We start from the raw sequence: 22,388 nt of genomic DNA, 5'->3' as shown, positions 1-22,388 counted from the left end.
ACTGGTGTCAAGTAAGGCATAGTATATAAATCTATAAGTACAACTAAAAATTAGGCAAGGCAAGGCAAGTTTATTTGTATAGCACAAGTACACAAAGTAATTCAAAGTGCTTTACAGAATAAGAAATACATTAAAATCATAATAAAAAGAAATCAAAACATAAATAATCATGAAGATTAAAATTAAAAAGAGAGACATAAATTGGAGAGAAGAGTGCGGAATGAAAACCTTTAAGTTATATGCACAGTTAAACAGAAATGTTTTGAGCCTGGATTTAAACAGCGTCACAGAAATTAAATATAGAAATACAATAATAGCTACACAGGGGGAGTTGTACAGTTGTATAGTTGTATGGAGTATGGTAAGAATCTAGTTCTGTATATCTCACTGTTTGAGCAGAGCCTGTTAGGCTCCTCTGTGCTCCTATAGTCTGGTGTAGAGGGTGAACAGGAGTGCGTACGACGGAAAGCAGTTTGTCCAATGTCCTCCTGTCCTTCTGTCCCTCAGTGACAAATGTAATAAGTATCCCCTGTAATTAATAAGTCATTCTTGCTTACTGAATTTTACCCATTGTACACATTGTACCCACACAGTCTGTATTATACTGACATAAACATTTTATAATTTTAGTCACAGTTATTTGGTGTCTGACCTTTGTTGGATTACTGAAACACGATCATATGCTACCAGTGCAGCATCTGGGCCTACTGCAAATCGAAAACATTCACCATAGGGTACTGTTGATGATTTTTTAATTTTTTATTACATGGTAATATTATAATCTTCATTTTATAAGCCTTTTATATCAGAGGGGAAAAAAAGTAAAAAGTGCTGACAAGTGAAGACAAATTTAAACCATAGAAAGTAAAGTTTTTCATTTGCATAGTCTCTTCCTATTAGTTCCTTGAACGTTCAATTGAACGCTCTTGATTCAATACGCTAATACAGGTTATGGCACTGTCTGATCTGTGATCAAATTGTAAACATAAATATACAAAAAATAAAAAAATATGTAGTGTGCCTCAGTCGCTGGGCATACGGCAACTGAGGCACACTACATATTTTTAATTTAAACTAAAAGTTCAGATCAAGTTCTCTCAAGAGCAGAACGGTGGTTCCATGAGTTGGATGAAGGGAGGTTCAAATATGAACACAACGCATCATTAGGGGTCAACAGACATCATCATCTTCTTGACTGTAAAAAGCTTTCTCCTGAAAACAATGAATAAATACAATATTTAGTAAAAGTAGTCGAAATTATTTTAAAGTTTGGGGTGTATGTTCACATACATAACCGCCCTGTTGCTCTGCCCATGATGAAAAGTGAGTCTTTAAGAATCTGGCTCCATGGCCCAGCAGCCGGTTCATCGGCAATGTGTCCAAAACAGACAAACGAGTGGTGGCCTGTTAGTGACAAAACATTTAAGTAAAATACCACAGTTGACAAGTTATTACAACATATTCTGCATTTTTCCTACCTCACAAGCGACAGCTATTTGTGTTTTGGGCGACACTTTTGGACCAAGACTTTCAGTGTTAGTACTGAGGCCCATTCTTTTAAGGAGGGATAATATTACGTTTTCAAAAAAGCTATAGTTTCCCAGGAGGTCAACAATGTTTTTGTCTTTCAGTTCCTGTTCATAATAAATAAAATAAATGAATGACCTTCACACAGTAAATGTCAATTTAAGATGATGGTAAGTGCATCATACCTTCTCATACAATCTGTCTCCAGCATCCCGCAGAATCAAGCCAATTACTTTCTCCACTTCATCTAGCAAAAATAATTTACATTAGTAACAAAACCAATTTTATCTTAAAACAAGTTTTCCTAAAGAATAACAAAGAACAAGAAAAACAACAAACGAAAAATATCAAATGAAGTGCAGTAGTCAATACTGTAACTTTTTGAAGCAATTGTGAAAGTAAGGTTGTGGTCACTGAGAGGACATTACACATTATAACAGTATTTTGTTTTATATAGATAGGCCAGTAATTATAAAGAAATAACCATAAACCAGGTCAAAACTGCAATTAGACAGCAAATTCTATCAGAGAATTCTGACGTGCCCATCTTTATTAAAAACTATGGGCAGTTTAAAATATAATGTCACATCAACATTGTCCGTGTGGGGAGAAAACCACTGTGATACCAATACGCCAAGTCACATATTAAATCACATGAACTTCCACAGCTTAAGTTCATATTTACATAACAACAATGCATAATTGATATTTGGGTTAAATCTTGTGAAATAGCTCACCCTCCGGAGCATCACTTTCTATGTCTGGAGGAACAAATGGGATTTCATCAGAGATTTCTGCCAGTCGAATTGCAATCTTGCAATCTTCAAAATCCTCTTTTTGCAGCCATCCTGGAAAATTAATTAATATTCTGTCAATATTTTGTTCAAAATAATATTGTACTATATTGCATGGCTAACTTAAGTAGGCCTACTTACCAGATCTAAATGAAGGAATGCTTGTGTCCTTTTCACCATCACATGGACTGGGGATCTCTTCTTTAGTCTGTGGTTTTAAACAAGTCAGGACTTTGGGGAGTTTTTTAAATATCTTCTTCTTCTTCTTCTTTTTCTTCTTCTCAGCCTTGGCCCCTTCAGTCTGTGTTGACGGATTATTATTATGAGGTGTACTTGAATTTTCCTGACTTGCGTCCTTTGGTCTCCGCCTCTGTGCATAGGCCATAAGGATCCGAAACTCCACCATGTCTTCAGAGCTCTCTAAGCAGGATGTGTACTTCTTAGACTCTGTGCTGCTGGTGATCCCATTTTGGCCACTGAAGAGGTCATGGATTTCCACATGTCCATTAGCCATCTTTCACTGTTGGTAGCCAAGAGGAGGAGGGGTCAACAGGTGTATCATAGGCATGGTCATTATTTGTACGGAAAAACACAAAAACAACAAACAAACATTTATGAATATTGAGAAAACATTTCGTTGTCAACATGCCCCGCCCCTGCTCTGCATACAACTAATTTATTTTACAACTTTGACGAAGAACATTCTGAGAGACATTTATGGTGTTTTTATGACACCTAGTGGTAATGTACAAGCTCTGGGATGAGTTGGGACATGCCCTTTAGTTTCGCTCAATAGGCTACCTGTTGAGCTGTTCATTCTGCCCTCTCCCACCACGCTACTATTCAAAATTACTCTATTACGTGAACAAAAATCTTTATAACTGGCTAAACAAGCCAAACTGTCTTTATTTAGAAACTTTTATAGTGACACAGCTAAATCGGCGATCAACTTCGACTACACCGACAAACAAAACGCCCTTTCTAGTCTTGTTTTGAATACCCATAAAATGCTCGATACAATTAAAGTAAATAAAAGTTAAAAGAAATAAAAGTTAACTTACGTTCAAAATAATCGTGGGCAGGTTACCGCTGAGCCGTTAGTATTTCCCTTATCTTTCGTTTTCTGAGGACAGTACAACTTAAGATCAGCTGTGCGCTCTTGTGCCCCGGTGCCCCGCCCACAGACGCCCATCTGCGCAAACGCAACACCAACGTAATCCGCCCAATCTGAATACTTTTATGTCAGGCTACAGTAATTGCAGCTACACTTATAAACTTATCAACTACTTCCTTAGTCACTTGTTTGCCACTGAACTTTTCCCGTGTTGTGTAACATATGGGCGTGCCTATGTAACAGTAAAGGCTGTAAAAGGTTTTGAAGTTGAAGGCTTATTTTTCCATAGCTTAATCAAGAATCAGACTAATTTATTTTTAGGGGAAAGTTTTTTCCGATCAATACAGTTAAAAAGGGAGGAAAATACGTGCAACTTTCTTGTTGATTTTGTAGATGTATATAAAAGAGAGCACAATGTAGCTTACTGAAACAAAGATAAAATTTTGCCTAAGGGAGCGTATGGGGTAATGTTTTGGGTTAGATCATAAAAAAGTGTATTAATTAAATTGCTCCCATATTTCATAAAATGTGTCCTATTTGAGAAAATTTAGAGGGAAAAAAATTCTAACATTTGGACTGAAAGCTTTTTCTGTCTGAAGCCCACCTTAGATATGAACCCAGTCATATTCAGCATATAGTCCACAAAAACAGTTTTCAGTGCAGCGAACCCACTTGAATAAGTGTGTACTGAGCTGATGAAAAAATGTGGAAATTTCCCAATGGGACTGTTTGTAGTTTCAGTTATATTTAACTTTACAGCTGCCTGTCAGATCTCTCAAGTCTATGTTACCTTCATGATACATCGCACAAGAATTCAAACTATACACAAAGAAACTTTACAGAAAAATGTCCACTGTATAAAGATTTAGAATGGATCTCCATTTTAACTAATATTTCTTAAGGAAATTGAAATATTGGTCTCCCAAATACACAGTGATATCTTTTTTTAACCTTTTTCTTACAGCTGAAATTAAATGGCAGACAACAATGATTAACTAAGTACTATGTTTGTTAGTTATTTTACATTAAGATGTAATTCTACATTTGAAGGAGGCCAATTTTTTATGATATCTTACGTCATCCCAACCATGAAATTAAGCTATAAAAATAGACCAGAGCCACAACAACAGCATCACATGTTCATTTACAAGTTAAGAAAATATAACAACATAGTTCAAGTAATTTTGTCATCATCAACGAAAATATAAGACAAGAATGGCCAAAATAAAACACTTTTCAAAACTAAGACAACTATCAGTTATAAACCATTGAACTCAGATTTGATTAATAGTTAAAACAACATTAATGTCATACTTCAGAGGGACCTCTGAAGGAGGTAATAAAATGCCATGCAAAACCAACTCTATTGACGACACAAACCAATACAGTAAGTTATGTTTGAAAGAGTGATGAGCATATAGTTCACAAAAGCTTACATACAGATGTTTTGTTCTTCATTGAGTGCAGATTCACACATTTGGTGCATTTCAAACACAAAGGAAGATACTGACTGAAATAGAAAACACAAAGCTAAAATTAAAAGGCCTATAGTTTCCAGTGGGGCAAATCCATTAGAATAATTGTGTCTTTTGTTACTGGCTTAAATTGCAACATCTGTCTGTTCAGATCTCTCAGATGCACAGAGATTATTCTCCAACAATGTTGCCAACATAAAATTTAGCCAAAATAAATCTTGTTTGAGAGGTCAATAAAACATAACATGCACACAAAACAAATCAATCATACATCAGCATGTAAGTAAAATTGCACATTCAATACACATTAGTGCTAAATGGTCAACATTTAACATAAGTAAAACATTAATGTAATGTAAACAAAGAAAAAAAGGCCTAGTCCATTCATATTGCATTGAGTATGGCTCAGATTCTTTTCTCACTTTGAAATAAATGCCTCCAACATATAGTATGTACAAATAAAAATACACTTAATTATACTTAAATACACTTAATGTGTTGCACAGAGTGAACAAGACTTTTCCATTGTAGATATGGTTGGCCATTTGATAACACACAGGAAAATGTTAAGTCAGCAGTCCTCAAATAATGGATATGCTTAAATGCACACAGAATTACCATTAGTCAACTGGAGTGATGACCCTGCTCTCTTCTGTAGTCAGTGCATCTGATTACAAAACAATGGTAGCTCGACAGGAATGTGAAATTGAATAAAAGCTAGATGAATATTAAATGCTTTAATGCTACTTCTACTCATATACTTACCCTGCTTACCTAATTGCCATTATGTAATTTATGTTCATTACATTATACTAAGGCTAACTTCTTGTGTTATATCTAAAATGTGTGCAAAATATAGGGGACTGAATGCCTTGTGGTAAATACAAGCAAGCAAGCAAGAAGAATTGGAAGCTAAATCATCTTTCATATTCTGCACAAGTAAAGCCTTTTGTATAATACAGTTAATTCTAATGTTGAATGGTAGTATTTCACTTAATAATTGCACAGACTAGGAAAAATAAATAAAAAGGACAGTGATATGGTATGACAGTACATCAGTGCAATGTCTTTGGCACTTATATAGGTTAGCAAATATACTTTTTATTTTTTAACTGAACAGGTCATATTACCCTGCCTAAAATATTTTTGTTGTAAAAACAAACCGTTCTGTTGGATTCCAAGGTCTGATCCCTTTCAAAATTAGAATATGTTATAATATAAATTCATCTCTAATAAGATAAGGGAATTCTGGGACAGCAGGGTCAAAGTGCACTTGCATCCCGAACTGTGAACAGTCCTACAATCAACCACTCGTTATAACAATAAATAGAACATGAATAAATAAGTACAAATAAATAGTCAATAAACTCCATTGCAGTGTTGCCATAGTGATCTGCCCCGTGTAGTGAGGACAGTGCTTGCTCTCAGCTTTGACACAGTGGTTGTGCCCAGAGTCCATAGACACAAATAGAGTTCTCAGACAGCAGTCTCCAGGTCTTCTTTGGGAGCGGGTGATGTGAGTTTCTGACCGCTCAGATAGGTGGCAAGCTCAGAGTCGCCTTCTGCTTGGTCCGCTGGTGTTTTCCCCTGTAGCACAACATGTCAGTACTTATCAGTTACTTGCAAGTAGCTGTAATGTCATGCCTGAAGTGGTCTATATTCAGCGATCCAATATTGGTATCAGGAATAAAGTATGGTCTGGTATGCACTGGACTGAGTAAAGGATATGTCAGTCCATAATTGTAAAAGAATAAACAATAAAAGAATAAACATATTTTTCTTAAATGTTTCTTTGGTTTACATTTTGTCTCTACAGTTAAACCCAAAATGGTTCTCCTTGATGTGATGTGTACTCAACATGTGAGAGCTAATGGTATCTCAGGATCACTGGTGATTGTATGATATTGTATTGTAAAACCACCTGGAAACATAATAAAATGTTCTATGTTGTTGAACAGGAAGTTTACCTGGAAGTTGGTTTTGTCCAGTGAAGCACCGGCCTCTACCAGTAATCGACACACTGCATGCTGCTTTCCTAAGGCTGCTTTGTGCAAGGCAGTGTCCCCTCTGCTTCCAAAGAAACACAAATCAAGATGACAAGATTTAAAAAACATGTCACAAATGTCACTGCATAGTTGGGTTTCACCAATGTTACCTCTCTCTGTCTGTTAAATCCAGAAGCACTTTAGATCCTAAGCACAAAAAATATATCAAATGTAATAAGTAATTTAAAGAGAATATTAATTTAATTTAGCAATTTTGCTGCCAGATATTACACAATATGCTCACCTTGTTGTAGAATGAAGGTAACTAGTTCTGTGTGTCCATTCTGGGCTGCAATGTGCAAAGCTGAGCAGCCTCCAGAGTTTCTAACCAACAAGCTCACACCGTTACGCACACACTCCATCAGCTGAAAGTGATCAGATACAACTGCATTTAATGCATTATTTTATATATTTAACCTTACTAGTATATTACTACATATACAACAGCCATCTACGGTAGATAGCATAAATAATTATATAATATAAAAAATATTATAAATAATTATACATATGTATTACACTGTGTCACATGTCAGTTATAAAAGTTGTTACAATTACCATAGAAAGATCCCCAGAACTAGCAGCTGTGAATAATGCTGAAATGAGAAAAAAAGAAACAGACCTGGGGTTATTCAAACCAGTCAAAACCTGCTAAAACATGAATACAACCACATTACTCATAACCATGTGAAATGTCTAGTCATAGGTTTAGTCATCACCATACAGCTGGGGAAGAGAAAATTACACCTGAACAGATCGTTGCAGCAAATGTGTTGATGTAAAAATCAACATGAGTCCACTTTATTAAGCCTCTGGGTGTTTAATTTAAGGAATATAATTAAGGATAATTTAAGGAACATCAACCTTTATACCATAGACAAAGATTATTATTGTAGGTAAAAGGTTAAACACCACTGCAATCAAAATGAAACTGAAACTTGAGGCATGTCAGGTTCACTCCACTTATGAGAACCAATGAAGATGACAGTGAAATGAAATCATAATTTCAGTAATTTCCGTGTCAAGTATTTTTATGGCTTGGTTGCGTAATTCTGTTTGTGTTGTGTTACCTTGTTCCTCTGGAGACAAAGGAGATCTGAAAAGACAATTAGACGTAAAACAACAGACAATATTGGATTATATTATTCATAAGAATTGCACTGCAGTGATATCTTCTTTGGACCCACCCAACAATAGGCTCCACCACAAGATCAGGCATTCCCGATGACGATCCCTGATTCAAGATGGGCCCCTCATGGTCTAAGATAAACACCTCGTCCTGACAAATTTCAGTTACAAAGTGAAGGTGCTCCTGCAAACCAGGTAGCAACAACATATTCAAATTAGTTCGAAGTATAAAATCAAATGTTATGTGCATTTTATTACAAGCATTACCTGAGCTTTGTCAATGCGGTAAAAACGATCTGCTGATGTAGCTGCAGATATAAAGTAAACAGAATTAAAGGATTGTTCATCTTGTGATTTTGCACTGATGGGGAAAATGCAGTGGTGATTGTGTAAAAACCTTAATAACCTTATATAAAAAAATAAAAAGATATTTAATGAATTGGTAAGGAAAGTGTACATAAATCAGGTAGCATCACTCACAATCCAAGAAGCTCCAGTTAGGAGAAAGTCTACTGGCTGAACTGGTTCTGGGAAGTCCTCGACTCTCATCCTGTAAGTCACAGTGATGCAAAGATATTGTTTTTTTTTTTTTTTCTTATTAATGAGCAGTAGCAACATGGAGGAAGTTATGGGATAATGAGGAAACAAAGCACAGTTTTAGACATTTGGTGGCAACAGGGTCAGGCTCAACAAAAACAAGTAAGTATGAGATTGCTTATTACATAACATTTAATTTTACCTGTACAGGTATATATATGTGATCTTTGCCAGATAAACAGTTTTGCAGTGTATGTACTTCATCCGTGTACAAAAAAAATATTTTGTAAATGCTATCTCTACAACAGTTCATATCAAACTGCAGTAATTATACCTGATAGTGCACTCTGTTGCCAGTAGGTGGCGCCTGGTGCAAGTCCTAAAGCACAGCAAACAGGTTTCAAGGTTAACAGACAGACGGAGCATTTATATCACAAACTTGCACAGATGTTAACCTGGTTAGTGGACATTTCCCAAATGAGACACATGGCTATAAAAAGCTCTCTAGTGGTGCATTGCTTAATCCACTCATGAACAGCCAAGAGTTATAAAAAGGACACTGGCTTAAAAATGGTAGAGAAAGCGTGGAAAAGGAGAAAGATGCAGTTGACATGAAAACACAAACTTGCCTCTTGCAATCTGTCAATGTAAAGCCTGCATGTCTCCAGGTCACAGTCCCCTCTCACCACCACAATGCCAACTGGGATAGCTGAAGGAAATTACACACATTAATTTATAATCAGTTTGTACAGAAACACAGGATGCTGTATTATTTGGTATAACAGAGCCTTACAGATGTCCCGTAGCCGCTCTTTGTCGTATTGAAGTCGGTCATACTCCAGGAGGCTGATTCGATTCACTCTCAGGCGCAGGCGATCAGGGACAGCATGCTGACTATAGACATGTACATACACATAATACATACACATACACACACAATTTAAATACCATTTAGACACAATATTGTCAACATGCATAGTGACACATACAAAACAAGTCACTGGTACAATTTCTACTCTCGTTGGGATAGATGAGAACGACAAAAGAACAAATTTTGTCATCAAGATAATTTTAGTAATTGTACTATTAAATTGATATATACATTTTATTATAAGTAGAGTGGTGATTTAAAAAATACACAGAGGAACAATGGGTATTTTTCAACATATTCCGTTTACATCGGTTGCACATCTAACTAAAAAACCTTTTGCCAGAAATATTTAAACTCACTGTGTAAGTTTTTGTGTAGGGAGTCCTTCACCCACTTATGATAGAGATATTATTGATTTGCCTGGAATGATCCACAGTATTCCTAAGCTATTAAAACATGTAACCTGTAATGTAATAAATAATAACTAAATAATGCTATACTATGCTAACAAGCCAAGCAAAAGAAAAAACATCTCTATGGAGACCCTATATAGTATATATAGGGTCACCTTGCTGTAGACTAGTTTTGGGTTTTAAACTTATGACTTTCTGCACTAAAGTAGTCTGTCCATAACATGGGTAATGAAGATATGAACCCTGTTAGACATGTCAAATACAGACACAAAGACAGGCACAGACAGACAGGGGGCTCAGGTACTTACACAGAGAAGGAGTCGGGGGGAGCAGAGAGGCGGCGCAGATCAGCTGCACACACCTTCTGAATACTACAGCCGCACACACATTTACACACACAAGAGAAAGAGAGAGGCAGAGATACAGCAGAAACAGGAGAGGAGGAAAGAAGGATGAATATAAAGAGGAGATATGACAAAGAAATTCAAACAAATAAAACATGACGACAACAGAAAAGGGAAAGGAAATAAATAGCAAAGATATCAGGGTAAAGGATTTAAAAAACAATAAATAATCCAGAGAGAGAGGGAAACAGAAGAGGGGACAGAAGGAGAAAAGCCCAGAGGTAAGTTGACACACACTGGTAGCACAGTAGCATAGCATAGCTTTACAAGCAAAAGCACTAGCTACTGAAGCTACAGCAAGTATTAATTCTCTCTTTAGTTTTTCTCACATGCAGACAAAGGTTTTTGGCTGCTGGACAATACACAAAAGATACACACAAAGAATTAATGCTACAGCACAGATATGGGGCAGATGCCTGTTAGTAGCCACACGTATGAGAAGGGGTCTAGAGCTACACTCATCTACATCTCCTCACTTAAGATACTTTAAACCACAATCCTCAAGATACATATTACATTTCACATTGCAACTGGAGATACCCTTTTGTTTTCATTCATTTGATTAGACCCATATCCTTGCATTGATTGTGGTTGGAAGGCAGATGTAGGATATGGAGAGGGCTGAATGTCATCTGCCGCTAAACAGATTGTATGAGTCATGAGTGTGGCCTGGGCTTTACCAGCTCCTCTCTAATTTCTCAGTCCCTGTGAGAGGATGTAATCACCCGTGACTCACTCGTTCAGTAGTGGCACAGAGGTGCGCCTCTTGCTCTTCTGGACCATGTTGGCCTGATTACGAAGACTGATACGCAGAGTTGATGGTGCCAGTCGGCATGGCTCACCGTCCACCTTGATGCACAGGCAGATAAAATCATATTTGTATGAATGGTGTCTTTTCACATATTGTATAACAGTACTACTGTTGTAATAAAACATACCTGAACAGGAACAGTTTTGTAGGTAGTTAAGACAACCTCTCTGCACTGGTGGAGTCTCTCTCCATGTCCACCAACCTGTAACGCTGCCTGGTGGACAAAAAAGTTTGTTTTTGTTTTTTGCTTTTCTGGTACATATAAATCAGTTTTGTTTTGTTTGTTTTTTTACCAGAGAGGCCATGGTGAAACCAATGACTTCGATACACCCATCATCATGTCGCTGAGGTTCAAAGTCCCGATGATCACCCGTGTTACCCCAGGGCATAGTCCCAGCACAGTACCTAATATTGAGAAGACAACAACAAAAATCAAGATTCAAAACATCTAACAATATACAACTTTTTACTAACATTAAACAGCAAACCAGACATGTGGAGCTGACCTTGGAATGTTAAGAAACACAATGCACTGGAATTTCAGCTCTTGAATCTTTGGAGTCAAATCTGTGCCGTCACACTGAAAAGAACAGGACATATGATGAATAAGGTCAAACGTTTGTCTACAGAGAGATACAGTTTTCAGTCAATTACAGTTTTTAATTAAGGGAAACAATGCCTCTGGTGCTGAAGTCACATATAGCATCTCAAATACTGGGCCAGTTCACTACTCAGGTCTGTCAACATGAAAAACGATACTGATAGATAAACAGTGTGTTAACACTTACCACCACTCTGACGTGCTTGGACAGGTCCCTGGAGCTTCTCTGCAGAAAATCCGAAAACGCAGCCTGCGTAATGAACATAAACAAAAATTACAAAAATAAATATTGAAAACATCCAAATCTTACAAAACCATCATTCAAAATATCAGAAAAATACACACTTCAGCTGTACATATGTATAGTCTATATGTCTGAGCATGTCAAAAATCTCTTATGGTGTGTAAGTAAATTTATGTCAAGAATAACAAAACCTTATATGTACATGCCTTCAAGCCTCCTGCTTTCTGCTTTCCACTTCTCTAACACTATTTGGCGTAGAAATTTAGTAGCATGTATGTTTGTTCATTTCAGGATTGTTGAATTTAAACATTGTAAGACAGAAAGAAAGGCAAGAAAGGAAAGAAAGGCTTCTGGGGAAATACTTACTCCTGCATAGAACATTTTGTTGCGGAAGCGACTATTAAACTTTTCTGGATTTGCCTCTGAAACATGACAAACAAGACAAACAAGAGAAACAAGACAAACCAAATGTATTTAAATGTCTCCCTAATATCTGGTATTTCTGCATTGTCATACTGAATTAATCTGCTTAAAATATTCACCTCTGGATTCATGAAATTCAAGCGTGACATGGGCATCAAACCCCAAACTGAAGTAGTTGTTAAAAACATTGAGTGGCAACTATACAAAAAAGATACAAAAATAGGTACAGATTCCAATCATAACAAAGTAAACATTTTCACTGTCAACACAGCACAGTGTAGTATAGCATATTGATATTACTGGAGCTGTCTAATATTAACTCACCTTCTGACTTCCCTCTTCTTGTTGTGCAGAGCTTTTCTCCACTAGAAGGTTCCATCTGTCCAGCTGCACCACTGAACCATCCTCCACGTGACCAAGGACTTTGGAAACAGGCTCGTCTGTGTACCCCTAAACAATTAAGAAAATGCGCAATTAATTATAAGTATATTTAGATTATGACTACAAATCAAGAGACTGAGCCTAATTTTGCCTCATAGTCTAAAAAAAACTCAGGAATAAATTTGTATTAAAAATGCTACTTTTTGCTTGTTGTACTGAAGTAACTCCATGTAATCTTTAATCAGAATCTTTTGGATATTAGGGGCAAGTGATATATTTACTCTAAAAATTTTATTAAATAAAATTATTCAAATAAGGATTACCTGTGCAACCATAGTCTTGCCATAAGCCTGTGGGAAACACTGAGACTCTTATCATTTTAACATGTGACATTTCTCTGACTTTTTATATATTTATATGTCTTTCTTCTTCACCTACTGACAGGGTTGGGTAATCAAGGCACTGCAGACTACACTTGTAAGTGACTGACGACAATCTGATGATAGTAGCACTCATCAGCAGGGCCTCTTCTGAGACTCACAGAGACATTCACACTCACACAAACGCTCACAGCCCGAGAGGCGGGGAAATGCAGCGCTAAGTAACTCTGTGTTCAAGAAATGAAACAAAAGAAGAATAGGAAAAATAAAACTGCAAATCTAAAGACAAAAAAAACAAAACAGAAAGGACATGATAATTACACTGATTGCATAAGGCACACACAGCAGATTCAAGAAGATCACATTTTTTCTTTCTCTGTCAAGTTGTTCAAAGCACATAAATAGTATTTCTGTATGGAATTAAACTTCACTATCTACATGGAGACAGGTGGTACCACTGTTTTTTTTTTATCTCCTTAAAATTTCTGAACCAGTTTGTCACTAAGTTCTGAGACGCATATTGTCACTGATATGGCAAACTGTGTTGTTGAACTTTGCAAATGTAACAATATTTTTACATCTATTTGTGTCTGAAAGTCAGCACCCCTGAATAATAACTCAAACCTTACATAAATGAGGTAAAGAAAAGCCTAATGAAAGAATGATGGAGGAGTATGAAAAGACTTTTATGCAGTGGTTATGTAATAAGCATGTGTGTCAATGGATGCGTTTTTTTGGCAAACCAGTAATTCATTTTACAGGCAACAAAGCATTGAAAACCTTAATCAAGGAGGGACTTTATTCTATACAGACCTCAAAGTAGCACAACCATTTTGTCTCAACATGCCCAATTTTCACCAGCTTAATTCCATAATTTATGTTTAAAACATGTGATGTTAAATATGTATGTACTATCAACATAACGCAAAGGGAGGATGTCTGTGAAGACTCCTACATGTCAAAATATAAAGTATGAGATACACAGGAAGACAGTCACTGTAGACTTCCTGGAATGTGGATGTGGAGTTCCTCATTGACACCCAGAGACACTGTAGCACACCCAATAACAATTATTCATAGTAGATAATACGAAATTTGTTCAGTATTTTTTATTTACAATGTGATATTTTAGCATTTAGGTACAGAGAGTACTTTGTGTGTGTGTGTGTGTGTGTGTGTGTGTGTGTAGCATCCTTTTGCAAATCGTGTCAAAAAGGGAACCACAAAACTTACTCCACCCCAGTTGAGTGTCCTGGCGAGGTCATTTCCTGTTCCCAGAGGAAGAACTGCGACAGGAGGTTGTGGGTTCATCTGTAACTCATCTAGAGCAGACAGGATCCACCCCACCTATGGATATTTTTATATTTCAGTCTTGATGAATACTACTACAAACAACTACAAAGGCATGTTCACTTACAGTTCCATCACCTCCACAGGCAAGAATCCTAAGATTTGGCACTTTTCTATACAACTCTAACCTGGAAAACAAAACATATGATGAATTAGTATTTGTAACAAAGACTGATTAAATATACTCCTTTAAAAAAAAAAAGAGTACTTACGCCTCTCGTAGCCCTCCTTGCGACAGGTCAAAAACTTGTCGAGGATTTAAGATCCACATAAACATCTGCAAAACCTTGGCACCCTATAAAGGTGATTTTTTATTATTTTTTATTCAAATAACCAACACATTTTTAATATTGAAAACAAAGAGTCACCAACCTGGTTACCACCACTTTTGGGATTCACAAAAACTAAAATAGGTTTCATAAGAGGAGAAGGAAGAGGCTTCAATATAAATGGCCGCCATTTTGATTCCTTTAAAATGAAATTATAATTAGTTTAGTAATTACATAATATGATCAACTAGGCTTACCACATACCATATGTTTCACTCATTATACATTTATTACATGCCAGGTTTCGTAATTATAAAGTTTTAATCATTTACATGTGTTTTAAATAGTGTTACTTACATCCAATCCCTTCTTACTTGTCCTTCGTTTGAAAGATGTGCGCTTTTTCCTTCTGGCAGAGTTCTTAAGTGAGCTCTAGGAGACACACACCACCAGACAAACACGTAGTTTTGAGTTGAGTGTCGCCATGTCCCTTGTGACGCTAATTAAAAGTGCAATGAAGCATATGATGTGACTCCGGGCGTCTCTATGTCTCTGTGTAGAGACATGCCCATAACAAAACTATGTGTCAAATTGTATTATACAGAAATTTAAGTGTGTTTAGGCTACTCTTCATATAGACTTTAGATGTTGTACAGACATCTGTGTCACTTAATGTCAACATCCTCATGTGGTGGGGCAACCCTTTAAAGGACCCCCTGTATATTTTGCTAAAAATACTTTAATGAGTGTTTCCTCATCAAAAAACATGAATAGAGTTGGGACCTATTTCACATATGTCTGAATAATTATTTAATGTCATTAGGTGGTAATCCAGGAAGTACTCCTCCGTGTTTTTAAAATTCATCCTCATCATTTTTCTGATTTTATTCAGCACTCAAATTGCCAACACTCATCTTTCAAACCAGGTTTGCAAACAGTGATGCTGTAGCCTCAATTGACTGTCTGTCTGACTCCACATTGTATATGCTTAGAAATTACACCTACGCTTTACTTACGCTTTAAAACTATACAAATATGCTAATTGAATTTATAGAGGAGATAACTAATAATACTGATATATTGAATAAGAAAAAGTATTCAATTGGTATATTCATAGATTTAATGAATGCTTTTGACATGATGGACCACAGCATACTCTTACAAAAGATACAAAAATACAGGATCAGAGGAATGCTCTAAAGTGGATAGAGTCAAACCAAAAGCAGTATGTGCAATGGGGACAGCACAAATCTACATGTGATACCATTGCTTGTGGTGTGCCACTGGGATGTGTGCTAAGCCCCAAATTATTTATTTTATATATAAATGACTTGTATGTAGTTTCTGAAAAACTGAAATTGTTCTGTGTTCAGGCGGAGACCTTCAAAGGTTAGCGTTTCAGACTAAACACAAAATTGCAAAGTTACAAGTATCATTTGCCTAAAACAAACTGTCTCTAAATATCATGAAAACAAAAGCTATGTTTTTTGGAAACCGTCAAATAAATCCACAGATGCAAATTAAAACTGATAATGTAACCACAGAAAGAGTACTTCACCACACTTTTCTTGGTGTAACTCTTGATCACTAACTTTGTTGGAAACCCCACAGTGATAAAATTAAAACCAAAATTGCAAAAGTTATAGCCTTGATGAACAAATCTAAATTTCTCCTAAATAAGAAAACCCTCTATACAATCTACTGTACTCTTATCTTTCCCCATTTAAGTTACTGTATAGAGGTCTGGGGAAATTCTTTTTAAAGTAACACACACTTCTTATTTGAATTAAAAAAAAAAAAAAAAGCAATCCAAAAAAGCAATACGAATACCTCACTTAGTCGGATATAGAGAACATATGAATGCACTTTTTTGCCAATCAAAAATACTAAAATTTGGGGACCTGGTAAAATTTGAAAAATGCCAAATCTTATTTAAGGTGAAACTCAACCTGTTCCCAGATAACATTCAAAAGCTGTCTTGCACAAATAAATTCATATACAACCTGAGAGGTTCATTTATTCATCAAACTTAATATTCTTAATATTTATGGGATTAATATTTATCAAATTTGTACTTTTATGTATAAAATTCTTTACAATTCAACAACAATCCCTAAACATTTCACATTTTATTTTAAAACCAATGGAGAGATTCATAGATACAAAACTCGTCAAATTCATAATTTTCATGTTCTAAAATTTGTCACATCAAGAGCTCAGTTTTGCCTACGATACAGAGGCTGTAAATTCTGGAGCCAGTTTTTTTTTTTTTTTTTTTTTTTTTAATGCACAGTGATAATGTACAATTTTTTATGTATTCATAAGGTGGAGGCCCTACTGGGTTTTTTGCCTCTTTCGGCACCTACTTTTTATGTAGTCCGTTTCTTTTTATTGTCATGTTATATGTGCAAAATAAATAAATAAATAAAATAAATAAAAGAGGTCAAATGAATAAAAAAAAAAAAATCCCTCACACCCCTCTCAAAAGCATGTGTGTTACTAGACGTGGAGTAGACATATGGAATAGCTTAGATGACAATATCAAAGCTTGTACTAACTTGGTTCACTTCAAAAAACAATATAAAAATCTAATCTTACAGAAATACGTAGAAAACTAGATCCATTGCCTTCACAAGTAAACCACTACTATTAACTAAACACATGCTTTTCTTTACCTTTTTCTTTAACATTACCTTCTATTATGATACAATCATAAACGATACATTTTGTGGCTTCTTTGTCATTATTATAAATTTCTACGACCATAAACGAAAACAAATCCTTACATTTTTTCAATCTCACTGTAGTTTATTTTGTACAATCATAAACGATAAACTTTTGTGCCTTCGTTAACATTATTATTAGTTTGTATGACCATAAATGGGAAACAAAACAAAAAAATCCTTACATTCTTCATTCTCATTTTGTTTATTTTGATACGATCATAAACGATAAACTTATGTCCCTTCTTTATCATTATTACTAGTTTGTATGTCCATAATACAATACAATACAAAAAAAGAAAGAAATTGAATTAGAATTATATTTAGTATGCATAGTATGTAATTTATTTTGCTATATGTAATTTTTTTTTTTCAATGTACAGCAACCACATATTTTTTTTTTATTTTAGGAACTATGTAATGAAATGGGGGTGGGTTAATATATGTTTTTCTTCTTCCCACTTTTTTTAGAGAAATGTGCTTTTCTGTTGTTTACAATGTATGTAATATGTATATGATTATTGTTTCTCTCTTGGCACAAACTTGCAATAAAAAAAAAAATCAGTAATGTCCAATACAGAAGTGTATGTATACCTGTGGTTTTCTGACTTTGATAATCCATGATGGCGGTACTATGACTCCAGCATGGGCCCCTAGTGAACACGGCTCCTCTATCTGGTGCAGCATGAAACACGTTACTTTGTTGTGGAACTGCAAAAATAATTTTTTTTATTAAAAACAAGTTTAGTATCGTATAAAATAAAATAAAATAACAAGACTTACAGCTTGTTTACACCATGAGCAGCTGATGGCAATGATTTCTTTACTATGAAAGAATTTTTGTTGGAAACTCTGTAAACCAAGATAACACAGTGAACACACTGTTAGAATCAGGGATGAGATGAGTTTAGTTGTACTGTTACCTTTCCACACTGTTTACACTTGCCCTCTTGTCTCCGTCTATGAACCCAGTGATGTCTGAGGACGTTCTGCTGTCACAAAGAATTACACATTTTCCACAGAACACAAAATAAACAATTATGTATAATCAACTATGTGACACTGTTATATGGATGCAGAACAGTGGAGATGTAACTTACGTCTCTGATGCACCGAGAACTTCCCTCTCTGAATGTTGGCTTACAGCGAAAATTGATCTATGAAAAGAAAGATTTCATAAGGCAATTAGTGATTTGGAATGCAGGTAAGTGCATCGAGGGTCTAGCCATAACAACAGATAGGGACTCAGTAACATTGAGAGAGTAAAAAATTATTTGCATTTCTTAAAAAAAACATAAATGTAGACTAGTGCAAAATGGACTTATGAATGTCCAAGGCACTCTGTTACCTTGTCAGATAAAAGTCCCTTAACATGACTTCATGTCCATGTTGAAATCAGTGACTGCATTTCATATATATTTTAATATGACTGCAAGCCATTTTTTGCTCTTTCAAATATAGGATTGCATTTGAAACATTTTACAACATTTTTCATAATAAAAATCAAATTTTAGAAGGACCACTGACGTTTGAAGCTTTTATTATAAAAGCTTTGACTGCATGGCATGTGGTGGTGAAAAATGAAATACTTAATTTAGCAAGTCACTCACTGGCCCTTGTACAATAACCTCCTATGGTTCAGTGAGACATTTATTTTAGGAAAACATTTCACGGGGCAACTATTATCTCATCAACCTTTGTTCTTGGGCCTAATTTTGTTACAAGAGAATTGAATCACAAACTTTGTCAGGAAATCTATTTTCCACAAATAACTCGATACAAACAACTGCAGGCATACACATTAAAGTCCGCTAAAGAACAACAATGTGGCAGTTTCACAATGGGAGGAATTATGGATTAACTATGTGCATGTTTCTTACCTTTTCGAGCTGCTCTATACAGCCGGTGTGGACAACAATCTTACAAGCAGCACATTTCCTTCTGGGGGCCGACTTCTTAAAGGAAAAACAGACAAGCAGCGCAGAGGGAGGTGAGGTACAGTCGACAACACAATAAACAAGAGCACAAATACGGGGCTAGCTCATACTTCCTCCAGACAAAACAGTCTTTTATGGAGACCTTGACATTTATTTTTTTTCCCTTTAGTCATGACTCATAATTATGAAATAAATGTTATTTGTCATCTGCTAAATGCAACATCACAGCCGCTTTTGTCCAGATGGACTGAACTTTGACCCCTGCAAATGGCAATACGACAAATCACTGATATGGATCTTAATGCTACCACCAGCAGTAATTACAGAGGTTTCTTTGGTGCGTGTGAAAGCGGTAGACAGATTTAAGCACATGCAAAATGTAAGGTCTAAGGATTATTTTTATAAAGGCTAATTAATTTCACAGAGATAAATGACCTCCAGTGTGAAAACTACCAATTGCATTGTGTTTCTTAATGGTAAAGATAAGATAAATACACATGAATGAGCAGGCCTATAATCAAATTAATTTGTATAATTTAATTGAATGGCATTATATCAGATTTTTACTGTCCTAAAAAGTGAAAACAGAACTAATTCATTTTAAAGGTTTGAAGTGGTCCAAAGTTATTCCCCAGTAACCGTATGAATTTTGAAGATCCTGAGTATTTACTGCATTGAGTTTTTAAGTGCTTTTTATAACTGTTTTGTCGTGACAGTACATCAAACAACCACTTGCACGCACGCTTCCTGATTATTGGACAATAAATCGCTTTCTAATAAGCTGCAGACCACATGCAGTGGACCTCAAGAGCTGCATATACAATATACATGTATTGCAGCAAGAATATATGGGTCAAAATCAGGTCTATGGGGCTTTTATATTGGCCAAAAGCTATAAGAGGATGTTATAGGAGTAAGAAAATCCAAACACTGATTCTCTAGAACCACATGACCCTTACTAAACAGGTTGTAATCTTCAAACTAGAAGTTATCAGCACTGACTGACATCACAGACTGTGACTGATATCACAGAATAGAAAGACTGCAGAAGTCAGGCTGTTCTTTCAGGGCCAAAGCACTCCAAGTCAACAGTATGAAGAAAAATATCTGCTTATGAGTCACAACACTGAGCTCTTCACATGTAAAGGGAATAGTAATCAGTACAAGGCTTAAAAGCATAAAATATTTAATAGAAGAAGTAAAGCATTAAAGGTATGAAGAATCACTGTAAAAAATTAATATGAAAAGAGCAGTGCCTTGTATTGCAATATCAATGTCATATATGACAAAAATAATTGAACAATGTAAAACAACAGTTCCCCATTTAAATCATCAATCATCCAATTACAGAGCAAACATTTGAGTGAAGTGGTGAAAACCTAAAAGAATAATGCATATGTTGAAGCAGATCTATTACGCAAAATCGACTTTTCAGAGCTTTTAACCATGTTAAAGCTATTCTCACCCAAAGTTGTACTTGGAATGAGTCATGCATGTTTGAACTATCTTTAATTTATTTTCAAAACAATATTTTGCCAATCAAGTCCTGTTTTTACCACTACCAGTGTACTGCAACTGCTTTGTACTTATTTTATTCTCTAAATTAATTTTTTTTAAATCTGTGATAATTTTACGATTTGCCAGCATTACATAGTCATTTTGGTACAAATGAAAAAAAATCCAAGTTTACTAGCATGATGTGCAGCCATCCATTGGAGATGCTGACAAATTCACGTCTCTTTATTGTGATGATATTTACGGCGGTGTCTGCTCACAATGAATACCACAGCTCTAACGCTTCTTTTATTATTTTTAAGTCCTTTTTACATTAATATTGCAATTTAAAATGTTGAAATTATAACATAATGATCCACAGGTGTCACAGACTACAACTATATAGCAGGCACAAGTACAATGTGTCTTCTTTAATATAGTTTTTTCCAACAATGGAGTACTACTAGGACTTTGTATGGGTAGTTTATCTTTACATTCACCAGATGCCCTCAGTAATCAAGAAATGTTTTAATTCTGTTCTTGTAGCTGCCTATTATTGTTTATTCAATAAACATTTTCTTAATCTTGTATTCAGACTTGTACAGGAAACTCCTTGCCCCTTGCCTCTTATGTGCTGTGTATGCAATACTCACCGCAGTCTTGAGTAGACAAGAGTCCTCTCCAAGATAACACATCTCTCCAGAACAACTGGTCTCCATCCACAGGTGATCCCCATTCACAGCGTTCTCCTGCACAATCAGATAATGATATAACACCTTAACAATCCCTTTGTGTTGCATTATTTTCAATTACATTAAGTGAACCATATGCACACACACACTCACGACAAAAGCGGTCAAGAGCATGTGTCAAGCACATAATTATCAATATCGAGTAGGAGGTAATTTCACAGTATATGTTAATCTAAGGCGCTAATCAAAACACTGCAGGAGCTGTATCCCTTCAAACAAAAATACACATGCCCACAAATGCATGTTTAATGTATTATGTGTAAATTTTACATATCAGACATTCATAGACTAAATGAAGACTATAGAGGCCTAGGCAAGATGCAAATAGTCAAGATATTCTGTCTATATCTGTCTTTTAACAACAAGAATACATCATAGAGGATTGTAACCCTAAAAGTCTATCTTCGTCTGTCTTCATTATGAATTTTATTTATTTTTATTTGTCTTTTTAGGAGTTGTTCCTCTACCCTGTTATCTGGCAGTTGCTATTACTTCCAACATTATATTATAATCTGTGTGTTCTGATATTATGTGACACTTGGTTGCCAAGAAGGTTCCATTCATCAGTTACTGGTCATTATAGAGACTGGCTCTAGTGAGCTGAAATTGCTATTGTTTTGCTCGTAGTTTTGGCATTGGCTATGGCCTACAGTAGCTTTTGTATTCATAATATAAACAACCAGAAGAAATTTGGCTTTTTTTTTCCTTACACCAA

General features: G+C 35.5%; 2 protein-coding genes across 6 annotated transcripts in view; both read right to left on the bottom strand.

Annotated features, from left to right (window-relative positions):
- Nucleotides 1-50: 50 nt before the first annotated feature.
- Nucleotides 51-3,542, bottom strand: LOC110161735 (uncharacterized). 2 transcript variants are annotated; one of them, XR_008632238.1, is made up of 8 exons: nt 3,383-3,542; nt 2,463-2,841; nt 2,265-2,375; nt 1,713-1,774; nt 1,479-1,634; nt 1,291-1,404; nt 1,083-1,212; nt 51-1,017 (listed from the first exon to the last, which is right to left on the bottom strand). XR_008632238.1 is itself a non-coding variant. In XM_020926551.2 (7 exons), the coding sequence occupies exons 2-7, from the start codon at nt 2,833-2,835 to the stop codon at nt 1,171-1,173; spliced, it is 858 nt and encodes a 285-aa protein (XP_020782210.1). In that variant the 5' UTR covers nt 2,836-2,841; nt 3,383-3,542; the 3' UTR covers nt 51-1,170. The 2 variants fall into 2 exon arrangements, 1 of the variants encoding a protein (XP_020782210.1); XM_020926551.2 differs by having other exon boundaries at nt 51-1,212.
- Nucleotides 3,543-4,560: 1,018 nt separating this feature from the next.
- dgki (diacylglycerol kinase, iota) overlaps nt 4,561-22,388 on the bottom strand; it is a 37,947-nt gene continuing 20,119 nt past the window's right edge. The window contains exons 3-33 of one of the 4 annotated variants that reach the window (XM_020926232.2): nt 21,575-21,670; nt 19,371-19,445; nt 18,591-18,647; nt 18,414-18,482; nt 18,274-18,342; nt 18,085-18,201; nt 15,125-15,199; nt 14,871-14,966; nt 14,711-14,793; nt 14,566-14,626; nt 14,382-14,495; nt 12,712-12,837; nt 12,507-12,585; nt 12,331-12,386; nt 11,908-11,970; nt 11,626-11,699; nt 11,413-11,524; nt 11,247-11,333; nt 11,045-11,157; nt 9,414-9,514; nt 9,250-9,329; nt 8,955-8,999; nt 8,564-8,633; nt 8,351-8,391; nt 8,143-8,267; nt 8,026-8,051; nt 7,514-7,551; nt 7,200-7,320; nt 7,066-7,102; nt 6,878-6,977; nt 4,561-6,497 (exon numbers count right to left, since the gene is read on the bottom strand). In XM_020926232.2, the coding sequence (XP_020781891.1) occupies nt 6,387-6,497; nt 6,878-6,977; nt 7,066-7,102; nt 7,200-7,320; nt 7,514-7,551; nt 8,026-8,051; nt 8,143-8,267; nt 8,351-8,391; nt 8,564-8,633; nt 8,955-8,999; nt 9,250-9,329; nt 9,414-9,514; nt 11,045-11,157; nt 11,247-11,333; nt 11,413-11,524; nt 11,626-11,699; nt 11,908-11,970; nt 12,331-12,386; nt 12,507-12,585; nt 12,712-12,837; nt 14,382-14,495; nt 14,566-14,626; nt 14,711-14,793; nt 14,871-14,966; nt 15,125-15,199; nt 18,085-18,201; nt 18,274-18,342; nt 18,414-18,482; nt 18,591-18,647; nt 19,371-19,445; nt 21,575-21,670 (2,517 nt within the window). In that variant the 3' untranslated portion in view covers nt 4,561-6,386. The remainder of the gene's footprint in view (nt 6,498-6,877; nt 6,978-7,065; nt 7,103-7,199; nt 7,321-7,513; nt 7,552-8,025; nt 8,052-8,142; nt 8,268-8,350; nt 8,392-8,563; nt 8,634-8,954; nt 9,000-9,249; nt 9,330-9,413; nt 9,515-11,044; nt 11,158-11,246; nt 11,334-11,412; nt 11,525-11,625; nt 11,700-11,907; nt 11,971-12,330; nt 12,387-12,506; nt 12,586-12,711; nt 12,838-14,381; nt 14,496-14,565; nt 14,627-14,710; nt 14,794-14,870; nt 14,967-15,124; nt 15,200-18,084; nt 18,202-18,273; nt 18,343-18,413; nt 18,483-18,590; nt 18,648-19,370; nt 19,446-21,574; nt 21,671-22,388) is intronic. The other 3 variants (XM_055153712.1, XM_055153713.1, XM_055153714.1) reach the window with 3 other exon arrangements.

The sequence above is a fragment of the Boleophthalmus pectinirostris genome, unplaced genomic scaffold (assembly GCF_026225935.1).
Source record: "Boleophthalmus pectinirostris isolate CB_2022bp ecotype Guang Dong unplaced genomic scaffold, ASM2622593v1 HiC_scaffold_18, whole genome shotgun sequence".
NCBI classification, from domain to species: Eukaryota; Metazoa; Chordata; class Actinopteri; order Gobiiformes; family Gobiidae; genus Boleophthalmus; species Boleophthalmus pectinirostris.
The sequence above is the reverse complement of the archived record's forward strand: the minus strand, read 5'-3'. Positions and strand labels throughout refer to the sequence as shown.

Excerpts from the sequence above, each read along its gene's own strand:
- LOC110161735 (XM_020926551.2), bottom strand. The coding sequence starts at position 2,835 with ATGGCTAATGGACATGTGGAAATCCATGACCTCTTCAGTGGCCAAAAT. Across the intron at positions 2,376-2,462 it reads CATTCCTTCATTTAGATCTG|GATGGCTGCAAAAAGAGGAT; the intron begins GTAAGTAGGCCT and ends TTAATTTTCCAG. Across the intron at positions 1,775-2,264 it reads AGAAAGTGATGCTCCGGAGG|ATGAAGTGGAGAAAGTAATT; the intron begins GTGAGCTATTTC and ends TATTTTTGCTAG.